The 21,164-nt window shown below is 39.6% G+C and overlaps 1 protein-coding gene across 1 annotated transcript in view; it reads right to left on the reverse strand.

Annotated features, from left to right (window-relative positions):
• The window catches only part of COL25A1 (collagen type XXV alpha 1 chain), a 298,336-nt gene that overhangs the window by 85,880 nt on the left and 191,292 nt on the right, over positions 1–21,164 (reverse strand). Inside the window, exons 6-9 of the mRNA XM_085058375.1 lie at positions 15,913–15,939; positions 15,721–15,747; positions 3,571–3,642; positions 2,596–2,703 (exon numbers count right to left, since the gene is read on the reverse strand). Coding sequence (XP_084914501.1) covers positions 2,596–2,703; positions 3,571–3,642; positions 15,721–15,747; positions 15,913–15,939 — 234 coding nt within the window. The remainder of the gene's footprint in view (positions 1–2,595; positions 2,704–3,570; positions 3,643–15,720; positions 15,748–15,912; positions 15,940–21,164) is intronic.

Here is a 21,164-nt window from a genome sequence, read left to right on the forward strand (position 1 = left end):
TGTCCCTTGGTTCCAAACATCATATTCCATTCCATGGTGCTAAATGACACTGAGAAATGTTATTTTCACATATGTGCTGTATCCCACAGTTTATATATTCCAAGATTCCTGCTCTGTGTCATCACCTCAGTCAGCAGGCATAACTTACCATTGGCAATTACAGTGTTCCATAAAACCGTGAATATTGGGATTTTGAAGCCATGCAATAATGACTCGGCTGTTAAATACCTGGATTGGCTTTAAAAATGGTAACCCATCATTTTTCTAATGTGTTCTCTTTCTGTGGGCACAACTCTACATAAAGCCAGAATCTATCTTCTCCCCTTTCTTCCCATATGAATACATCTGTCTGTAGAGACAGTAAAATGTATCAATCATACAATATGTGCTAAAAATACCCATCCAAAAAAACCAGAGCTCCTATCATTTTAGTGGTCTGGTTTATACATCACTCTTGAAAATCCAACCGAGCATAGGGCAGTCCATGCACTATTGTATCAGCACAGCTGCAGGGTCTTCTTTAGCAGCTTTGTCACAAAAGAAAGCCTGTCATAAAATTGATGAGAACTGTTCTGATGTCGTTGTTCTTGGCAACTGAAGGGAATCAGAACTGCTTTCTGGGTATGCATGCATTGCAGTCAGAAGCAAACACGCAACATCTGCAAACACACCAAGGTAGCTTCAATGGTAACACATGGAGGCACAGGTTTCTGACTGGCCATTACCCAAAACACCATCTTATACTGGGGTGATTGTAAACCTTCTTGCATGAGAAGGACAGACTGGAGGAGAAGCCCCTGCTTTGTCTAACCCTACCAAGCCTTTTGAGGATCAGAAACATTAACCTGAGGGTACAGAACAGTAGCGAGGGGCAGCAAACTGGATGGTTTCTACCAGAGTGCTTGATTGCATCTCATTCTAAATCATGAACTGATTTTCCATAACGGGCTTAAGATAGCCACAGCTTAAAAACTATAAAAAGCAACTCTCTCTTGCCATCTAAAGTCAAAAATCACTACAGAACTATAACAAAATTGAATTACCTCATTGCATAAAATGCATGACTTTCCTGTTACGAGAACCGCTAATGACCCCTTTGCTAAAAAGCGCAAAGCAACACGCAGCCACCCTGTAATCAGCAAGGCCAGCTGATTCTGCCAGCCCCATGCATGTGAATTATTGAAAAGCTATCGCTGCACTCAGAAATGGATTCTGGTTTCAGTCTTGCCCTTATTAGATCAAACCAGCAGCAACTCTGCTGACCAAGTCCATTTAACCACAATAAAAGAACACAAGGGAGACCCAGCAGAGGCCCAAAGCCTGATGTGCCACAGGACTAACAAGAAATGAGTAAGTTGCCAAAGTAAAGCATTGCAATGAGAGCTACAGACTTTTAATATAATTTCATAATGTTGAGCTGGAACTTATGAGGGCAGTAGGGGTAAAAAACCAATCCATAACAACAGCAGCAGCAGTCCTGGAGTCCTAGAGGTCTCAACTGGCAAGCTGTGCTGGATTTTCACAGGAAATTTTAGCAGCATCTTAGCATTATCATGCTATATTGCATTTAGGCAGTTAACACCTGAATAAGATTAGAACAGGAGTGTAGATATTTTCTTTCTTGTTTTTACCTAAAATAGCCCTGAAGGAAAATTTATGCCTTCCTGTCCTAGCCCCATGTACCAAGCCATGCTTTTTCTTCAAGAAACAAATTTCTGTTTCCTGTGCTGGTCCTCACCTTGCTGCCTCTCCATGTGACTCCTTGGCCACAATCTTTACTTGTCATGGATATGAAGGTGTGTGTGCACCTGTAAATGTGCCATTTCATTTTTCATGTCTCCCTCCTGTCTGTGATTCCATTTCCACACTGATAACACAGTGGCATTCATGTTGAAATGTCAGATACTTCTTTCAAAGGAATTAAAATTAAGGAAGCCACAAAATACAAAACCAAAATCAAACACATACTTTGCCAAAAGGTCATTTGTTTAGGCATCTGTTTAAAAAGAGTGGATTGATCCTGCACCTAAAACAAACAATACAAAATATACTGGATTCCACTGCTTGTCCTAATGAAATATGGGGGCTGAGCCAAAGAAAATGGTACTGTTCTACTTGTATAAAGATGGCAGAACCTAATTCCAAACTTCATCATACCTTGGGCAGCTTTAGCAGTTTATTACTTTATTCCATGACTTTTGAGGTTAAACCATTAAAGAAGTGAGAAGTCAATCCCATCCATGCCATGAGGTCTCAAATTCAGCTTTATCTTGAAGTTTGAATAGAAACATTTATTACTTGTGGAGAGGGGCAGAGTCTCCTCACACAGCTATTAAACATCAGTGAGCAACTGAGAAACCTTAGAATGTGTGGGGAAACTGCCAGGGGTGGGAGGCAAGGAACCTTGGTGTTACTTCTGGCCCTGCTATACCCTTGTTCTGTGTGTGTGGGACTTCAGGTACACCATGAAATCTGCCTGTGGTTCAGCTTCTGCATGCCTGACTTGCCAGCCTTACCTCAGAAAATGTCTTTGAAACTATGCTGGCACACACTTGAGAGAAATTTGGACACCATGGCAGCAAGAGGCCAACTCACCATTAAGCCAGGCATCCCACGAGGACCATCTTTGCCGGTATCTCCTGGGGGACCTCTGGGTCCTGGTGGCCCTGGAGGTCCAGGGGGTCCAGCTTGGCCTTGGTCGCCCTAAACCAACAAAAAACTCATCACAAGTTTGCTTTAGAGACATCAACCACACAAAAAGACATCAATTCACCCATAAAGAGAAAGGTTGGAAGAAGCTGCCATGAGCTGGACAGTGGTTTCTTCACTGCTTATGGCAGAAACAGCACTTTGCCTTGAAGACCAGCAGTTTGTATCTGTCTGGTGCAATCAGCCACAGAGCAGAAGGTTCAGATTCTAAACTGCTTGTCTTACCATAGCACATATGCCAAAATTTGGGATAGTCTTGAAATATTTTACTCATCTAGTTCTCCAGAGCAAGTGACTGTTTTCGATAAGCATCTGTTTGCTTCATGATTTGCACAATCATAATGAAGCTGAAGCAAAAAAGGAAAGTTGCATCTGAGAATATACGGATTTGCACAGCAATTTTCCAAGCCCGTGAATGATGGATAGATTTCCAAAATGAGCATGGAAAACTACTGCTTTTTCGTGAAGTTTAAATAATTTTCCATCTGTTTTGGGAGGCTGTTTTATAGTGACAATTAGCTAACTTCATTTTTACCTATTGATTTGTAAAAAAACTTTTCAAGAGAGCTGTCAAAACATATCATCTTCCCCTCTAAAAAAAGAAAAGACACCCCAAAATGGTGCTTTAGTTATTTCCAGCACATCACTGCAAACTGCTGAAAAAAGCTGCTTGCATCTCAAAGATGGATCACTCAGCAAAGCCACCCACCTTCTTTTAACTGGTAATATCATTAACGGTCACTTCATTTCAAAGCATTTCCAAATGAACAACCTACCATTAGAAGGCATCTGACAAAAAGGTACAGCAAAGAGCAAACTGAATGTAAAGAAGAACCAGACTCCAGTGAGATGAAGCACTACCTTAATGAGGCGGCGTTTAATGAGCTGCTGATCAGCAGAGAGAAACCCATGATTGATTTTAGGAAACACCATCTGATCAGGCAGGTGAGGTCAAAGGTTGAAGATCAGAGATGAGAGAATTGAAGAATAGACATCAGAAGGCCCGAGAAAGAAATAAAGACATATTCATTAGATTTGTAATAGGTAATATAACATGAACTGGTGCTCCTGCCTGAAAGAAACTGTGCATTTTCTTTTGGAAAAAAATTACCTCTGCTGTACAGGACATACTGCTTATGAATTAAATCATATACGACTTCAATGGGTAATTGTTTTCTCCCCAGATTTTGCATGAGAGTTCTTCACATGTATTAATTTTTTCATTACATGGGCTCTAAAAATTCTTATTTTCACATGTTTTTCTGTCAGCAAAGCTTCTAGAGACAAAGCACCAGTTCAACTTTCAGTCAGATTTTCTAACCAGCATATTGTGCCATGAAGAATGGTGTTATTTTTATAAGGACTGAAGTTTCAGTTTGACCAGATTGCTTCCTGCTTAATTTGCAAATCCACTTTGAAAAAATATGTGTATTTTTGTACAGATTACAGATTTGTACAGATGTAGAGATTAAACCTCTGATATCTAACAAAAATATCTGACACTACATGTAACCAGGATAGAGTTCACTGACATTTTTCACACTCATGTATGCCTCAGGGAAGCAGAAAAACAGAAAAAACTCATCTGAAAATAAAATACTGACCAAGACCATGGAGAATGTAGGCATTTCCAGGGATAACACTACACACAGATATAGATTTGATTCCACACTCTGCATCAGGAGTACTTAGATCAATGCAAAGGCAGTGAGGGTTGACTTATGTCCATAAGGATTCACTGGTATTCCATGTTAAAAACAATTTTTCATGTGCACTTTTATGCTGATACAGAGAGACCTGACTGAACAGGTACATGTCAGCCACAAACCTTGACGGTGAGGATCTGATTACTGTGCAGAGCAGCAACTGTGGGGAAGCCTGGCAGACCCTAGGGACACAGCATAACATGGTACGAGAACAGCACAAAACAAACACCACAGAGACAGTTTACTCACAGACAAACAGAACAAACACTACACTTAGTACACCCCACACTGCCTACTGACAGGAAATGGCCTCTCTGTCATATGGCAAACAGAGTTAGGTCTGCACTGCACTGCAGATCCAAGTTAATACTTCACAACGAGCATATCAAGAGATTTTAGAAGGAGCAATCCCATGAAGGTGTCTCTCCTTAAAATTACAATAAATTGTTATGATCATTTGACAGTTGTTAAACAGGCAGCAGATGACCAAGCCGTTTTCAATTAAAATGTACTACAGCACTTCAAGAGATCTATGTAGAAAGCCTGGACTCCGGATTGCTGCAGAACTTGACAGCAATGACAATATGCTTGGAAGTGCTTTGCATAATTAATATCCTGCTCCTCACATTCTGTTTAACATATGACATTCAGCACATAAACTGGTAGCACATACACAGCTATAAACACTGAACATAAATCTACTGCTAGATCTTGGGTAGTCCATAATGGCCATGGTCAAAATTTTCAGGACATAAATAGAGGTATTTTCACATCCATTTTTCCCCCTCAAGTGCTGTATGCCACATATGGTTTCTCATATTCTGCTCTACCAATATGTGCAGAACTTGTACTGCACCAGTATGAAAAGGGAAGAGTGTGGTAACTGTGGCTTGCTGCCACAATACAAGGGGGTGAATTTTGCTCTCAGTTCAACAACTTTCTTGAGCTGTCTTGTAGTGTGTGAATTAAACCTTCTGATAAAGCCAAAACCTTATGCAGTCGAGCAGTGAATTCCTAAAGAGGAGGAAATCCCCAAGTCCTCTCCTTGCTTTTACATAGCACATTGTCAGAAGCAGAGGCTAGTTCAATGGCAGAGAGACATCAGGGCTGAGGAACACAGAATAAAATATAGTCGGGCAGCTCTAAGCCCCCTACAAGCCAACAGACCACCTCTACAAGGCAGAGTTGGTAGCAAAGCCCATCCGGGGCTCCTCCTGGAGCTCAGCACCTCCTAAAGGGAAGGCTGACCTGGTAGGGAGCACCAACAGCCCAGGGCAGCCTGCCAGGGCTCTAAGCTGCAGCAGATTCTTTTAGTGTTGCTCTGTTCATCTCCACATGCAATCACACCAGAGATCCTCTAGTTCACAAAGACTGTTCCAGTCTTTACAAAAAAAGGCAGAGTAACTTTCTGATGCATACATGTTCTTCACGAACATCTTGGAGTTGTGTTTAGCATCTTTATTCCTGCTATACATCTGTGAGATGAGGAAGCTGAAACCCTGTAAGTTGATCCCATAAAGCCAGTGGCTAAATGCAGCCTTCCCACTTCATTGGGATGAACTGTGGTGCGGCTAACTGCATTGCTCAGTGACCTGAAATCTCCTCTTTAGAAACAAATAAACAGAAAACAAAACCAAAAAAGGCTAGAACTCACAACATACAAATGGACTCTTGAGACACTGATAAGACTGGAATGATACATCATTTAGGAAACAGATGTATCAAATTTGCAATTATCTTATTATGGAATATAAGTTTAAGAAGTTATTAGATAGTAATGTGCCAGAATCTTTACATCTGTGACTCATTAGCCCTGCTGTGCACATGGTCCATTTCTCTTCAAAATAAAACTACAATACCCATGTTATGGAAAGGAGCACAAACAAGAAACCTACATAAGAAGTAAAATCTGAACAGCAAGCAATAAATTACATTTATTGAAAATATGGATAAACAGAAAATTTTTATACAACTTCATGTTTACTCATCAGCCTTTAGAATTACAGCACAGTAATTTTCAGTTACCACTAAAATAGCGTATTTGCAATTGGATGTTTTAAACTCATACTAGTTTTGATTTATTTAATCTTCTATGTGAATGAGAACTGACAATTAATTAAGAAAGGAGCTTATTCAGAAAATATACTGGTTTGTCACAAAAGACTTTATTTTTTCCTTGAGAAGAAATGAAAGACTTTGGAAAGATTTGTGTAGTTGCACACAAAATCATTTACATATAGCAGTTCACAGTCCAGCCTCAGCATTCTCAAAGCTTCCCAACACCACCCAGGCAAGTTCAAGATTAGCTATCAGTACTGCAGCTTTCTGCCTGCATAAACAACACGTGAGAAAAGGAGACAATCCCATTCTTCCATCTGCAGCTTAGTTACTTCTTTCAGCTTGTTCCCAAGTAGGACAAAGCTTTCTTTCCTTTGCCCAAAGCAGCCATAATCTTAGGCATAACAGATACATACAATGCCAGTTTGGACCTGGATCATCTCCCCACGAGTAACACACATCTTTGGAGAGAGCCAAAAACACGGGAACGCTAAATGGAACCCTGCAAAGAAACTACAATGGGTCCATAGTTTTTGCATGTGTGGGAGGCTTTAGAAGGCTTTGCACCCTCTGGCATCCATGAAAGATAATGTGGGCACACAATAAGATTCTAAAAAGGCATAAAAAGAGCTATCCTTCCCACAAAATGAGTTCCCTTCCTTTCCTGTCACTCTGCTATAAATATAGCCACAAATATCCCCTGGATCTGTTTCATTTTTTCTCTATCTAAAGCTGTTCTGAACGACAGATTCAAAGTTACTCAATTTTCTCTTTATTTGGTTTGATTCTTGAACTGCACATAGGAAGGGTTCTTGTTCTACACCCTGGGAGGCCCAAACAGAATACAAAACACTACAGTCATCAACAGCGACCACTGGTCTCCTAAATTCCTCTGCTGACAGCTACTCAAGCTCACCCTGAAATGCTAGCTGGTTACAATTTCTAAATTAGCACAGTTGTTGCATGCCTCACTGCCATTTTTGCCCAAATGCCAAGCAAAACACGATGCTTGATGGAGGCTAACAGCCACGAGACCACATTACCTACCTGGAGTGTAGGTAAAGCCCACTTGCCCCACACAATGGCTACGGAGAAAACCGGAGGATGCCAGGACATCCTACCATTCCCCTGTCTGATTTTTTTACTTCGACAAAACAGTTCTCCTGTTACATTCATCACAGCCTTGAAGGATGTAATTCCCACTTGCTGCCCTAGATTTTTCACAGTGCTTTCAGCTTTGTCCATTGATCCACATGAGGTCAATATTATAAGGTCATCATAGCCTTGTCACGTGGCAAGTACAATAACCTTAAGTGTTCCTGGTTTTACACTATGCTGCATACACTCCATTTTGACTACTGCATTTCCTCAGTATAGTAAATGTCACAGTCCTCCCTAGGATTTTCCTTCTGACCTGCCAATAAACCCAAGCTGCACAAGCTTGCATGTTCCTGTGAAGACATGGTAAATGAGACAGGAATTACCACCTGCTGTTCTCTTGCACTTCCTAAGGTTACAGCCAGCTGCTGCTATTTCACATCAAATCACACAGGCTTCAGGCCAGAGTGATCCTGACACTCTTTATGGCTGCTCTGCCTCTCTCCAACACCACCTCCAGTTCTAATTAATCCCTCAGACTGTGTGCCAGTCCTGTGGCTAATTATTGTACCTGCCCTGGGGAATACAGTGTTTGGTATCACCCTGTACAGTGCCATGGACTCTCAGCAGGAGCTCTTTTATATGATCCCTTTTATCATAGCTGCTGTTTTCTCCAGCAGCAAATCTGCTAACAGTATACCACAACAAGACAAGAATCCAAAAATGTCATTTCACTTAGGCAAACATTCAGCAGAGTTTTGATTTGAACACATTATATAGCAATGCAGACTTTGTATTAAAACAATAAAAATGTAATGTTTAAGATCTAGTATAAACAGATCACTCTAAAAGCATTTTTTCCTATAATAACCTCCATAGTCACAGTGAATTTTACCTGACACTACATTCAAACTGAATAAAACTGGAAAAAGCCAACACTTCTCTACTTTGGTCCTATTATTAGGTGAATTTCCAGTGAGGCAAATATCTTTTCTACACAACTCAATTATGTGTTTTGATGAGTGATCACCATCTGACCTACACAAAATATCCTTCCTGAAGGCAAACCTGCTACTCACACTAAAAGTGGTGGTAGGCATCCAGTAAACAGCGAGATGGGCTGGTCCATAACCAATTTGGTTCTCAAAGAAAAAAATGTTCTGTCTTTCCTCATGTTTCTCTTCAAATTTTATACCTGCTGCAGTTATGAGATGCAGGTAAGTGGTTCAAGCTTCTTCTAGGATGTTTATGTGGACTGGTTTAATTTTTTTAAGAGTTGTTTTAATCAAATTTGTCTAACTCAAATGTTCGGTGCTGCAGCACTTCTGCGTGACAGCTGTGGTTTGAGATACAACAACTACATGATGTATTTTCAGTCACAGACAGGGCTGTAGAAAAAGGAACAGGATGTACAGAGACTTCCTTCCTCACCATTCCTCTGGCATTACTAAAAAGGGGCAAGATGCAAAGCAACTGGTGGAGAGAGAAGACATGCAGTGCCTAGCTCTTAAGACAGGAATGACAACATCCTCATCTCGGGAGCAGGTATGTGGCACTTTCTCTGGAGTGTCACAGCTGTTCTGCATTCCCCAAGGGAACCTCAGGAGCTGAACATCAAAGGCATAGCTCAGCCCTAGAGAGTCATTCACAACCAAAGGGACACTCTTGTGAACTCTGACTCTCAAGTCTGAGTGTCCCAACGCTTTAGACAAAGTTGGCAGCCAATACCATCTGAGCTCTTTCCTAACCTCTCCTAGCTGCAGAGCTCCGAATTACCTTGCTCCAATTTGTTACCCTAGTTTTGCCTTAATGGAAAACAGGGGAGCCACAACAGCCCAACGCCAGTGAAGTAGAACAGATAATTAGTCCCAGGAATGGAGTAGGTAAATACCCCTGTTGCCTTCTGGCAGACAAGGAAACAAAGTCTTAGAAGTTAAATTAACTGCTCACAGACAAATTGGCATTAAACCAGATGTCCAGTGGTTTTCTCAATGATTCTGCTTCAATGAAAGTTACGTTAACAGAAGGAATCACTAATGTTTTTTTAATATTCTTATTGTGGCACACTAAGAGTGCAGTTTGAAACAGTAGCTAGACACAGCTAGTAACTTGATCTATAATTTGATTTACACAGGACAATTAACAACAGAAGAAAAACCATGAGTGTAATCATACTGGTAAAGTATGAAATTAAAGCAGCACTCTGTGTGTGCTATATGTCTGAAGTAACACACAGTAAAACAGAAAATATGCTTTTAGACATAAATATGAATCATCAACAGCAAAAGACTTTCATAGAGTATTGTTTAAATTATGCAAAATTGTATTTAATTAACAAAATACTTTGACTCTAATACTATACATTTTTGCTTTGACAAGATGCTGAATGAGGATAAAAATCATCAGCATGAAATGTTTGGGAACAAAGCTTCCTTTAACGCAACTGATTTACCTACATTTGTTAGAGTCAGCAATGCCTCCAAAAAACTGAGGTTTGCTTTTGGTGAAGGCAGGAAATGAGATTTACATACTGCTATTTATTTTGTGAAGCAAACCTGTCCCTTTCTCAAAAAAAACCCAAACAACAACAACAACAAAAAAACAAACAAAACCAAAAAACAACTTCCCCCATATAGTCCAAAATAGAATGGCTTTAAAGGAGGGTGAAAAGTTAAGAGTCATGGTTTAATCATCATTCAGTAACTAATGTTTTCTAATTTATGTCTAAGGTACTGATTCTAAGGACATGAATATAGGTTTTCCATGTATTGCCATTAGGAGCAAGAAAAGGCTCAAGATAATTATTATATATTTCCTAGAAACATATTAAATAATAAAAATGCATACATATCTTAAAATGGCTTTTTTAAATTTTCGTTTAAAAAATCAGGTCCAAATTTACTGCTTGCATACATTTAATTTCCTTTTAATATGGGATAGTTTATAAAAGTTGTGTCTATAATAGAACAAGTGAAGCAATACTTCCATTTTAAAAGAGAGCTTATGTCTATATATACACACACATTTGTATTTAGTTATTTCAAAAAACAGACTGCTTCCAGGACTATTTTTGTCAATATTAGGTAATTTTGAAATAGTCAGCATAGAAGAGTAGAACTTGCAAAGCAATGATTTCTCTCTAGCAGGAAGCATAAGTGCAGCAAATATATTAAAAGTAAACAGGGGAAAGGGTTAACTAGAAAAGAATATTATATCTCTATCTGAACCTAACTGTTTTAATAGGACCCAAGGAATGTTTTTAATCTTCAAGTCAATAAAGGTTAACAAAATAAAATAAACTTCTCAGTTCCTGTATTTTCTAGAACTTCCATCTTTCCTGCTTAAGATATTTTAGAGATATTATCAGCTCTGTGCCATCCCAGCCAACAGGAAAATTTACTTAAACATACCAAAAGGAGAAAATTATTTCATGAAAATACTTAAATATGGCTTCTGGGTGGTATCTCGTTTCACCTAGACCAAAACCAATTTAAAACCAGCTGCTAGCTAATGATTTCTAGCCCTGATAAGCAAGAAAACTCCCATGTATCTGAAGGACAGAAGATATTTATTATGTCATTTAAAGAAGGATGAGAAAAGACTAAGAATCATAGATCCACTAAAATTGGAAAATACTTTCAAGATCATCAAGTCCAACCTTTGACTGAACACCACCCACATCCAGTAGGCAGGTCACCAGGTCACAAAGGAGATCAGGCTGGCCAAGTAGAACCTGCTTTTCCTGGATCCATGCTGGCTGGGCCTCATCCCCTGGATGTGCTGTGTGATGTTATTCAACATGAGCAGCTCCATAACTTTTCCCAGCACTGAGGTCAGGCTGACAGGCCTGTAGTTCCCCAGATCTCCCTTCTGGCCCTTTTTGTAGCACCACACAGGCCAACCTCCAGTCGCCTGGGACCTCCCTGGTTAGCCAGGACTGATAAATGATGAAGAGTGGCCTGGTGAGCTCTTCCACCAGCTCCCTCAGTACCTTTGTGTGAATCCCATCAGCCCCTCGGACTTCAGAGTGTCCAAGGGGCACAGCAGGTCTCACTACTTTGTCCTGGATTACAGGGTGTCTATTCAGCTCTCTATCCCTGTCTACCAGATCAGGGGGCTGCCTGCCCTGAGGACAACCAGTCTTTCTGCTGAAGACTGAGGCAAAGAGGAATCAAGTACCTCAGCCTTTTCCTCATCCTTGATTACAAAGTCCCCTCCACATCCAGGAAGACATTCTGTACTAGCTGCTCTGTTCCCAAACATTCACCTCTGAAGACCTGTTCCTATTATCAAAGTGCAGTCTCTACTTGGACAATATATCCTTTGAAATCCTACGATTATACAGTTTTCAAAGGCCTTTTTTAAACTGCAGTAGAGCTGAACAACTTGAACTGAGCAGCTTGATATCACCATTTATCCTCATAGTCCACAGGCTAAACTCCATCATTTTTAATTTTCTCATGGCTCAGTACAGTAAAGCAAATCTCCATGGACATTTCATGAAGCCATGCCCTCCACAAAAAGAAGAGCATCCAAAAGATACACTAACATTACCATTTCTTAGACTGGTATCGAGGAAAGCTAGTTCTGCATTTGACCTAAATGTTCAGTCAACCAGAACTTTAGAATAATTAGAGATCTGATATAAAATACATAAAGCAATAAAAAATGATTCTTTTCCAAATAAGATCAGGACTTACCACCACTACCTTATTGGTGGTCTCATGTGATTAGAAGCTATATTAACTTGCTGCTCAAACTCACACTCAGGGTATGAATTCAATTCCCCTCACATTACTAGAATGTGTTTTGGCTCATATTTTCTAAAGACAGTACAGACCTAAGTAGATCAAGCCACATGGCATTATGAACTAGAGCCCTTATGCCATTTCTGCAGGGGACACTGTACACAGATTACTTCTGAATACTTAATGAAACTTCTCAGATTCTTAAAAAAAACCCCAGCACAAAAAACTAGGCACATTATTCTAAAAACAAAAGTGCCTGAAAATACAGGGTGCCTAAAAATACAAGGGTGGTATTTGCAGGGTTGAGTTCTTAGTGTAGGACTTTATTGAAGGTATTTTCAAGAAAACCTGAACTTCAAAGCAGTTCAGTATGTATTCCACATGTCCAGTGACTGCGAGTATTTTCAGATAACTGATTACTATTTTTATGGGTTTGAAATTATTTCAGGAAGGAGGATCCCTCAAAAATCTCAAGGCCCAAGATGAAAACCTGGATGGGACAGCAAACAGCAATATCTTTGCCTCTTGCAAAATATTTTCACAAGTATCTTTTTTTTTTTCTTTTCAGCAGAATTTTGGAAGTTTAAGGTCTCACCTTGACCTGAACAGTCTTTACATTTTATTTTGATTTCTTTTACTAAAATGCCTGGAGGAATGAAAGAAGCTTTTCTAAAGAATAAGGGTAAGTTTGAAATTTCAGTCACAGCTTGGAACACTAACCATTTTTGCTATGTTAAACACTTGTTTCAAGCTGACATATAAAAATATAAACCCAAAGAAACTTCAGGTGCCTCACCTGTAAAAGATGAATTAGCTTTAAAATGATAACTTCTCTCAGGTATTATATCCAATCTGTCTGCAAACTTGTCAAATCCAAGTGTTATGTCATGCCCCAGTTACCTCCAGGTACAGTATTTCTCAAAAATAATGTTGTATGCCATTACCTCCAAACCCATTTATTCTACACACGCGGTGATGGAAAACTATGTGCAAAGGTAGCCAACCAGGATTAAATAGGTTTAGTTTCATTTGGTGCATGAGTGGCTTACACATAAAATTTCTATTAATTATATTGTAAATCCCCTGGCACAGCAGGTTGAGTAGATTCACCCTGAAGACAGTCATCAGAAGAGATAACTGCTGTACCATGAAACATAAAATGGTCAGAGGCTTCATAGTACTTATTACTTGTGAAATATGCAGAAGAAAAAGGAGAAGGCACTACACATTCAAAACAGATGAAGGGAAAAGCAACAACACTGGGCACATTACTCAAGTTAGACCCATATACTTAAAAAGAGGTATGTTACTACAATATGCATTGACTGAAGAGTTGGTGAAGTTTGAGCTTGTCCACAAGATGCTAGTCACCACTTCTTCCTCTCCACTGCTGACCTTATTGAATTTCTTTTCTGTAATCAGATACAGCATTCAGTCTCAAGTGGCAGCTGCTGCTGCAGATACAACTTTGTGACGTCCTTTTAAATGAATTCCTCAGGTTGGATGTTTTCTGCTTTTTATCTGCACTTGATTTACCAAACCCACAAAGTGATCATAATCATGACTTGTATGGCTCAGTAAGGATTCTACTGCCTTCCAGTATAGGGAACATGTCTTGGCAAAGTGGGACACAACACTCTGTGTAGCAGAGGTCCCATTGCAATAACACTGACCAAACCTGCATCTTCTTACTGGGCATTGCCAACACTTCCAGACTAGGGACTGAAAGCCACACATGCTTAACTACTTAACAGTTCTCACAGCTCTTCAACGTTTTGCCAAGATTTCTGCATCATCATTCCCTTGTGTTGATACCACTTCATTTGTTCTCCATTGTTCAGACCTCTGGGTCTTTCCCTGGAAACTTCTCTAACAGGGATAATTCCAGATTCTTATCCTCTGCTATGTAACACTCTGCACAACATTGCTCTTCCATATTTGTTATTGCATCCTCCTCTGATACCTCCACCATAATTGCTCTTCTGTTTTTTTTTAATATAAGGCAACAGTTGTGTATGTAAGAACACACATTCTTCTGCATGTAAGGCCACTTAGTGCAAGCATTTACACATGAGTCTGTCTTATGCCACTCAAATGGAGCATCCTCTCCTAAGCCACAGCCCTGCACCACTCTCCTCCCCTGTCATCTCTCTCCTCACATTCCCCATGAAGCTCTGGAGCACAGAACGAGACACCATTTACAGCCCAGTATGGCCTCTGAGATACACTAAATTTGCTTAGAAGTAAAAGGAAATTTTTACATTATTCAGAGCCTTCAGTTCATATATTAGTTAGACTAGTGAAAAAGCACATTGCTCTCGTTGTTACTCTCTACTTTCTTTTATTTATTTAAATAGTTTTCCAATTCTTATTGAGTTTCAACTGAAATAATATTGAAAGCTGCTCACTCTCAGGGCGCTGTCTTTATGATGTGCAGCCCTAGCATTAAGCATAACAGGACACCCTGGGAGTTAACAGAACATCAAAATCAGCTGTAAAAGCATGTTGTGACTTTGGATAAGCATGTTGTGACTTTGGATAATCTTACTGACTGAAAAAACGTAAAATCCAATTAAATCAAATTATATGAAACAAAACAGTAGAATAAAATAAAACTGCAAATTCAAAATATTTAACATAGTTAACAGACGAAAATAATCCATGGAACATACTGTTATGGAAAAAATTACAAACATGTAACCAAAGAGAGTTACTATATCATCCGAACAATGTAACCAACCATTTTCTAATGAAGCACAGATGTAAAGAAGAGTGAACTAGCACAGCCAATCTATTTGAACTTACACTCCTGTACTCCTCTATTTCTCTGTTAAAATAAACATGATATTTAGAAATTAAAAGAACCTTAACATTTCCTAAACTAAACTGTGTCCTAACCGTCTGGATTGTAACTACAAGGTGATAATATGGTTATTATTAAAAATATTAAATATATATATGTCAGGAAAAAGAGCTAATACATGCATACATTATGTTTGTTTATAATCCACTAAACATTAGCTAAACATTTTTACATGAAATCCAGAAGTACATTTATTAGAAGCTCACTGGCCCTCTGCATTGTGGAAGCCCATGCATGGCGTGAACACATTGCTGGGGAAACTGAACGGTTTGGTTAGGAAAGCCAGCTTTGTACAGCAGAGCAAAATCACTGTGAAACCTGCTTCTACCCATAATGGAAACTACTGAATTACTCAAATCTTCCCAGACACTCCCTGCTCACGTTCAATATTGCTGTCCTGCAGACACTTCAACATGCAGGGTAAATGCAGCTAATAAGCATAATTAGCTCAGACAGTGTATTTTGATTTAGTTTTGCACTAAAGACTAATTGCCTACTCAGCGAAGGGGAAGTGTAACATTTTTTTTAAGATGCTTACCCGAGGGCCCTGATCACCTTGATCTCCCTGCAAAGTGGAAAGATGAGATGATAGGTTTAACACAGCATCTGTGTGCTACCCAGCTCTCTTACATAATCTGACATTTCACTGCATCAATACAAACAGTCTCTTGAGTTCATGCTGGGAGGGCTTTCCAGGCACCTTGTAAGAATCACCCAAACATCAACTCACCTTCTCGCCTTTTGGACCAGGAGGGCCCTGAAAGAAACAAAGGCAAAGATTAATTGCTGATGCTGATGAAGTCCTGGGACACAGCAAGAAACAAATCTGTTTCAGAAACAGATCTTGCCAACCTGCAAGTTCTTCCCAACAATGTACTTCCTTATAATTTTAAACTCCACATGCCAGGGCTATCCCAGAGATTCCTTTTTCACTGTACTAATAATTGCACACCATTTCTTGAATAGTTTGCTAACCCTGTGTGTGAATCAATCTACTTAGACAAGCAAAGCTATGCCTGAAATGGCAAAATTTCTACTGATTTCACTTAGGGACAACAGTTTATCTCCTATCAGATAACAAAAAAGTTTTCTAAGACTGTAAAAGTTCTTTGCAAATGCACTTAATAAATTCAAATACTTATAAATCTGTCATGTATTTTGGCACCCTCCTTCCTAGATTGCCAAAGAAAAATGGATTAGGAAATCTAAAAGTAGGGTTTTCATTCCTTCCTTTGGCAATACTAATGTTTAGTCTCAAGCACGCTGTTTAGACAAAATGAGCTCTTTGTATAACATGGTTTTGCAGGAGTATTAATTTTTGTTACTTACCAACCAAGAAACAGTAAGGTGACAGAATCACAAAATATGGAGGTCCTTTCCTACTCCATTTTTATTGAGCACTCTCTAGAAAGCTACCAGCGGCTTTCTGAACCACTAGTTTTTCAGGTTAGTATCTTGTGAATAAAAATGCTATCAGTCTGCAGAAAACTGGCAGCTTACACAGTACAGACTCTACCTCCAGCTTTCTGAAAGATATGCAGGTGTTTCATTACAAAGAAGGACCTGAGATACATATGAAAGCAGCTGTAAACAGAGAAGGAGCCATTCAAGTCAGCATGGTTCACTGTTATAACACAAAGAGATTGTGTGGCAGTGTGTTTGTGGGGGTGTATGCATGCGGAACAAGAAAAGATTGTCACCAACAACACTGGTAAAAATTCATGTGGTTCACATAAATGCAGTGGAATGGAGGTCAGTCTGCTCTGTATTAAAGATGTGATCAACCACAGGCAGGACTATTGTAGCCAAATTTTCTGCTTAGTTTTAAGGGTTTCCGATGCATGCCAGAGAAGAGCATCTGCTGTTAAATCTTTCAAGGAGTTAAAGCATATGCCTCTCCTACCATAGCCTGCCATCTCTTGTCTGCTGCAGAGGACACAGAAACAAGTCTGCCTCCTGACATCTCTACATCTCCTTCAGCAAGGACAGTACTCACTGCCAGCTGAGTGGAAACTGCTCAATTAACTATGACCCCTGTCCACTTTATGTTGCCCTGCAAGCACTTGGCCTCTTTAAAAACAAATTAAGCAAAATAATTTAATGAATAGATACAACCTGGCTGCACCTTTAAGGTCTCTCCATCTATTTTTTTTAATATACTTTAACCCTTATTATCCTTTCCCAGTTCATGTGTTCTACCTCTTTGAATTATCATGCTATTTCTGGCTCTGAATATCTTAGTGGCTGCAAAATGCAAATAGCATGACCCCTATCTGCTGCAAGTTAGAATCCTATTTCTTGGGCCTTAGGCATGAAATTAGAGATAACATGACCTGACTGGGACTGTAAACATATGCTGTCTGGTGGGAGCTGTTGGTGCCTTCATTTAGATGTTTAATTCTGTTCTTATGCCCAAGAGTGGCTCTGCTTCTGATGGGTTTTGGCTCACAACTTTTCTGAGGCATGCTTTCCGCAGCTCTGCTTGTTGGTAGAAACTACGACAGGAGAGATCACATCAGCTGCCTGAACTAAGCTGGCTCATTGGAACAGGAGCAACTTAGAGCTCACATGAGGGGTTCAGCCACCAGATCTGTAGGGTGCAACTGCTGGCAATATGTTCAGCCATCTCCAGCTGCAGAAGTGGCCTCTGCCCCTACCCTGCATATTTTCCTCTGTTAAGAGTTCACTGAAAGCACAATCCATACCCCAACATGCTCTTTAATAAGACTGAATAATATATCCCAATTTTTTTCCCCTTTTTTCTGTGCAGAGTTTTCTGAAAATGACCTGTGCACATCATAAAGAGAATTTAGTTTTTCTCATTGCTTGGTGTTTTCTCTCCCCGAGTGGCACACACCATCATCTCTATCAAGTCATCCTTCCAGCACACAATTTCTTAAAAAAAGTCTTCATAAATATCTGACCAGTTTATTGTATCAGGAGTTAAAAACAGCTTTTCAAAGGGCCACAAGAGCATTTCTGGTGTGAGCATTCTCACAAGTATCTTCATTTGTATTTGCAATGCTTTTGCTTCCCACAAGAGTCTTGAAAAACAAACAAACAATTTCAAACAAAAATAGGTCTTTTGGATGCAAGTGAACCAGTGGGGTTTAATTAAAATAAAAATTAATGCAATACTTTCATGGTTTGTTCACCCATCTCTGGCTTTTCCCCCACTGTTTCAATTGTCCTCTATTGTTTTTGCAACTTTAAACAGAAAATTCCTATCCTCAGCCTTTGACATCTTCTTTCCATTTGTGCTGCGAAATTCTCCCAAGGTTTTTACTGCAGAGTTTATTAGTGTGTGTACAGAGTGGAGGCAGGGAGGAAGAAAACTCTGAGGGGAAGTTTGGTTTGTGGGGGTGGGATGTGATTAGGAGACAGATTTGTTTAAAGGAGGGCAAGGTTTCTTCTGTTTAAGGGTATAGACACAAAGCACAGAGTGAGTAAAATAACACTAGTTTTGTAGGCCACAGCGTAGACTTGCAGCTTTTTTCCCAGGGAGACTTCTGTGCTTTCGTTTATGAGATGGCAGAGATCAAGCCGCGAGCTGCCGAACAAATGTGAAAGCATTTTGTGTAAGTTATATGAAACGTCTGAGGTCAGAGCATTTCTGAAATAACTTTACAGTGTTTTCACTGGAAACAGAGGCTCTTTTCTCAAAGTGTAATTATCTACTCCAGGCTACTATACTTTTCCAAGGAGAGTTTATAGCCTGTTTCACATAAGCAAGGCCTTGTAAATCTCAAACACATGCAAAATCTGCATTCATAATTAGGCGAAAAATACTACTGTTTTTAAAACACAGTCTTCTGAAGCAGACTGAAAGGCCTCCAGGCACCTGCCAGCCAAGAACAAAGCTGAAATCAGGGTCAAATACAAAAAACAGCCACATTCAGGATTACTGACAGATGACCCCATTTTTTTCTTCTTTTTCTAACATCAAAATCCCATTTCCATTCTCTGATGAAATTTTACATTATTATAAATATGTGTACAAGAATAGAAGGGCAAGAGAATGCATTACTAGCAAACAGGAGACTGATCCTTGCAGTCTTCATCAGACAACACCCTCTTAGAAATACCTGATGATGAGCATGATTTTTTTACACACAGCTGAAATTTCATAAATTCATTCCCTGAAAGATGCTAATTTTGTGTTCCACCCTTAGGCCATCGCCACCTATACAGTTTTGTAAAAGTTACATTCAGAGGACCTTGAGTCAATTACCTCAAGCCAGTAATTGACTTGCATTGGTTTTACAAACATTCATATTTATCAAAATTCTTTTATAGATCTATTCTCTCCACATTCCTATTGCTACAGATCTGCCTTTAGCCATCATACAAGAAGGTCTGCAGTAAACTCACCCAAAAGGCTCCAAGCATCAATGGGATGGTAGAACTGAAAATGGTATGGGCTTCTCAGTACAGGGTTCAAAGAAACAGCAGTGCTGAAGGTTCTGTAGAAAGCTCCACAGTCAGGACAGAGATTTTTCCTGACTGTTAGACAGCCCACATCGTGCCTCTGTAAAAAGGACCTGCCAGTGCCTGACACAAGCAGGTGAGAACCAACCAACCCACCAACAGAATGAGCTGGACTGTGACAGTCCCTGGTCCCACTGGGATCATCCACCCTCACAGCTCCTAAGGAACAAGACATGTCAAACCTGACAGCTCCCATCAGGCACAGCTACCACAGAAGACACAGGTAATAATAACCTTTCAGACACAGCCACTGCTTTCCTGCATTCCCACCACAACAGTCAGAGGCTATGGCAAACTGACAGCTGAAGGACTGACTGTAGTTTGCAAGGTTCAGCCTTTGGGATCAAAAGATTTGGGATCGAAGAGCATACAGTGTAGTCATCCCTACCAGCAGCTACAGCATCCACAGTGAGAGTGGGACCAGCAGTCTTGCAGAGACGAGCAGAAAAGTGAAGCAGTTATTCCAGTGTCAACCAGACAAATCCAAAAAGGGGATCAATTTGCCAACTTAGTTTAATCATGTTTTCACAACTAAATAGTGTGCCATATATTGCCTAAATTAATTCAATTACTGCAGATTACTCTGAGGGTAAAAGGTGGCTTTAGCATGGAGCAACAAAATCATCAGATACAAAAGTCAAACTTTCTTTCTTTCAAACTTGACTCATGACTTCCATAAATTACAGGAATCTGACTGGAACAACAGTCCACAGTCTATCCTAGAATTGCCGCAAAATATTAGTACCAGATATGCTGAATCATAGGAGGTTATACAGAGTATTATGAAACACCACTGGGTTTCATAACTATCTCAAAGTTCCTACACTCATTTCAGTGTTGTGTCCACTATGCATGCCCTGAACTTCTGAACGATGTGGTTTTGGCATCTGCTGAGCTTGGCCATGTTTTCAGCCAGTGTTTACATATGCTAGTTTACAATGCCAACATTTCACCTTACATCAGTTTTACAAGTACTCAGAAGAATTTTCAGTGAATCTGAACAGTTTCTACTGCTGAACTCCTTTCTTTTTCACGTTTTATTCTTCCCCCGTAATATGACTTATAGTCAAAACTTCAACCAACCACCTCCCAAAAGACTCTTATCAAATTTTATTTCCTCCCCTTATATTCTAAAGTTTTTGTTAAAATATCCTAAGGCAGAGAAAAAGAAACCAGAATTTTTGACACAATAATAGTGACTGACTTAAAAAACATTATGTAAATGATTTAACCTGAGAAACATAAAACTGATTTATACAGCAATCTAGATAAACAGCCCAGTTAACATTCATAACAAGCAAATTGTAAATGGCTCCTGCTGTAAATTCAAATAACTGTATTCAGAAGTCAGTAATTTATAGCAATATATAAATCAGACAGGTTTATAAACTGCAGGCAGGAGAACACAGTCTACCCAGAATGTGTCAAGAAACCATTTAGACTGTAATTTAGACATTCGTGTCTCATGCAGTGCTCTTGCAGAGGTTGGGATGG

Source organism: Lichenostomus cassidix, chromosome 4, assembly GCF_008360975.1.
Source record: "Lichenostomus cassidix isolate B80296 chromosome 4, HeHo_3.0, whole genome shotgun sequence".
In the NCBI taxonomy this organism is placed as follows: Eukaryota; Metazoa; Chordata; class Aves; order Passeriformes; family Meliphagidae; genus Lichenostomus; species Lichenostomus cassidix.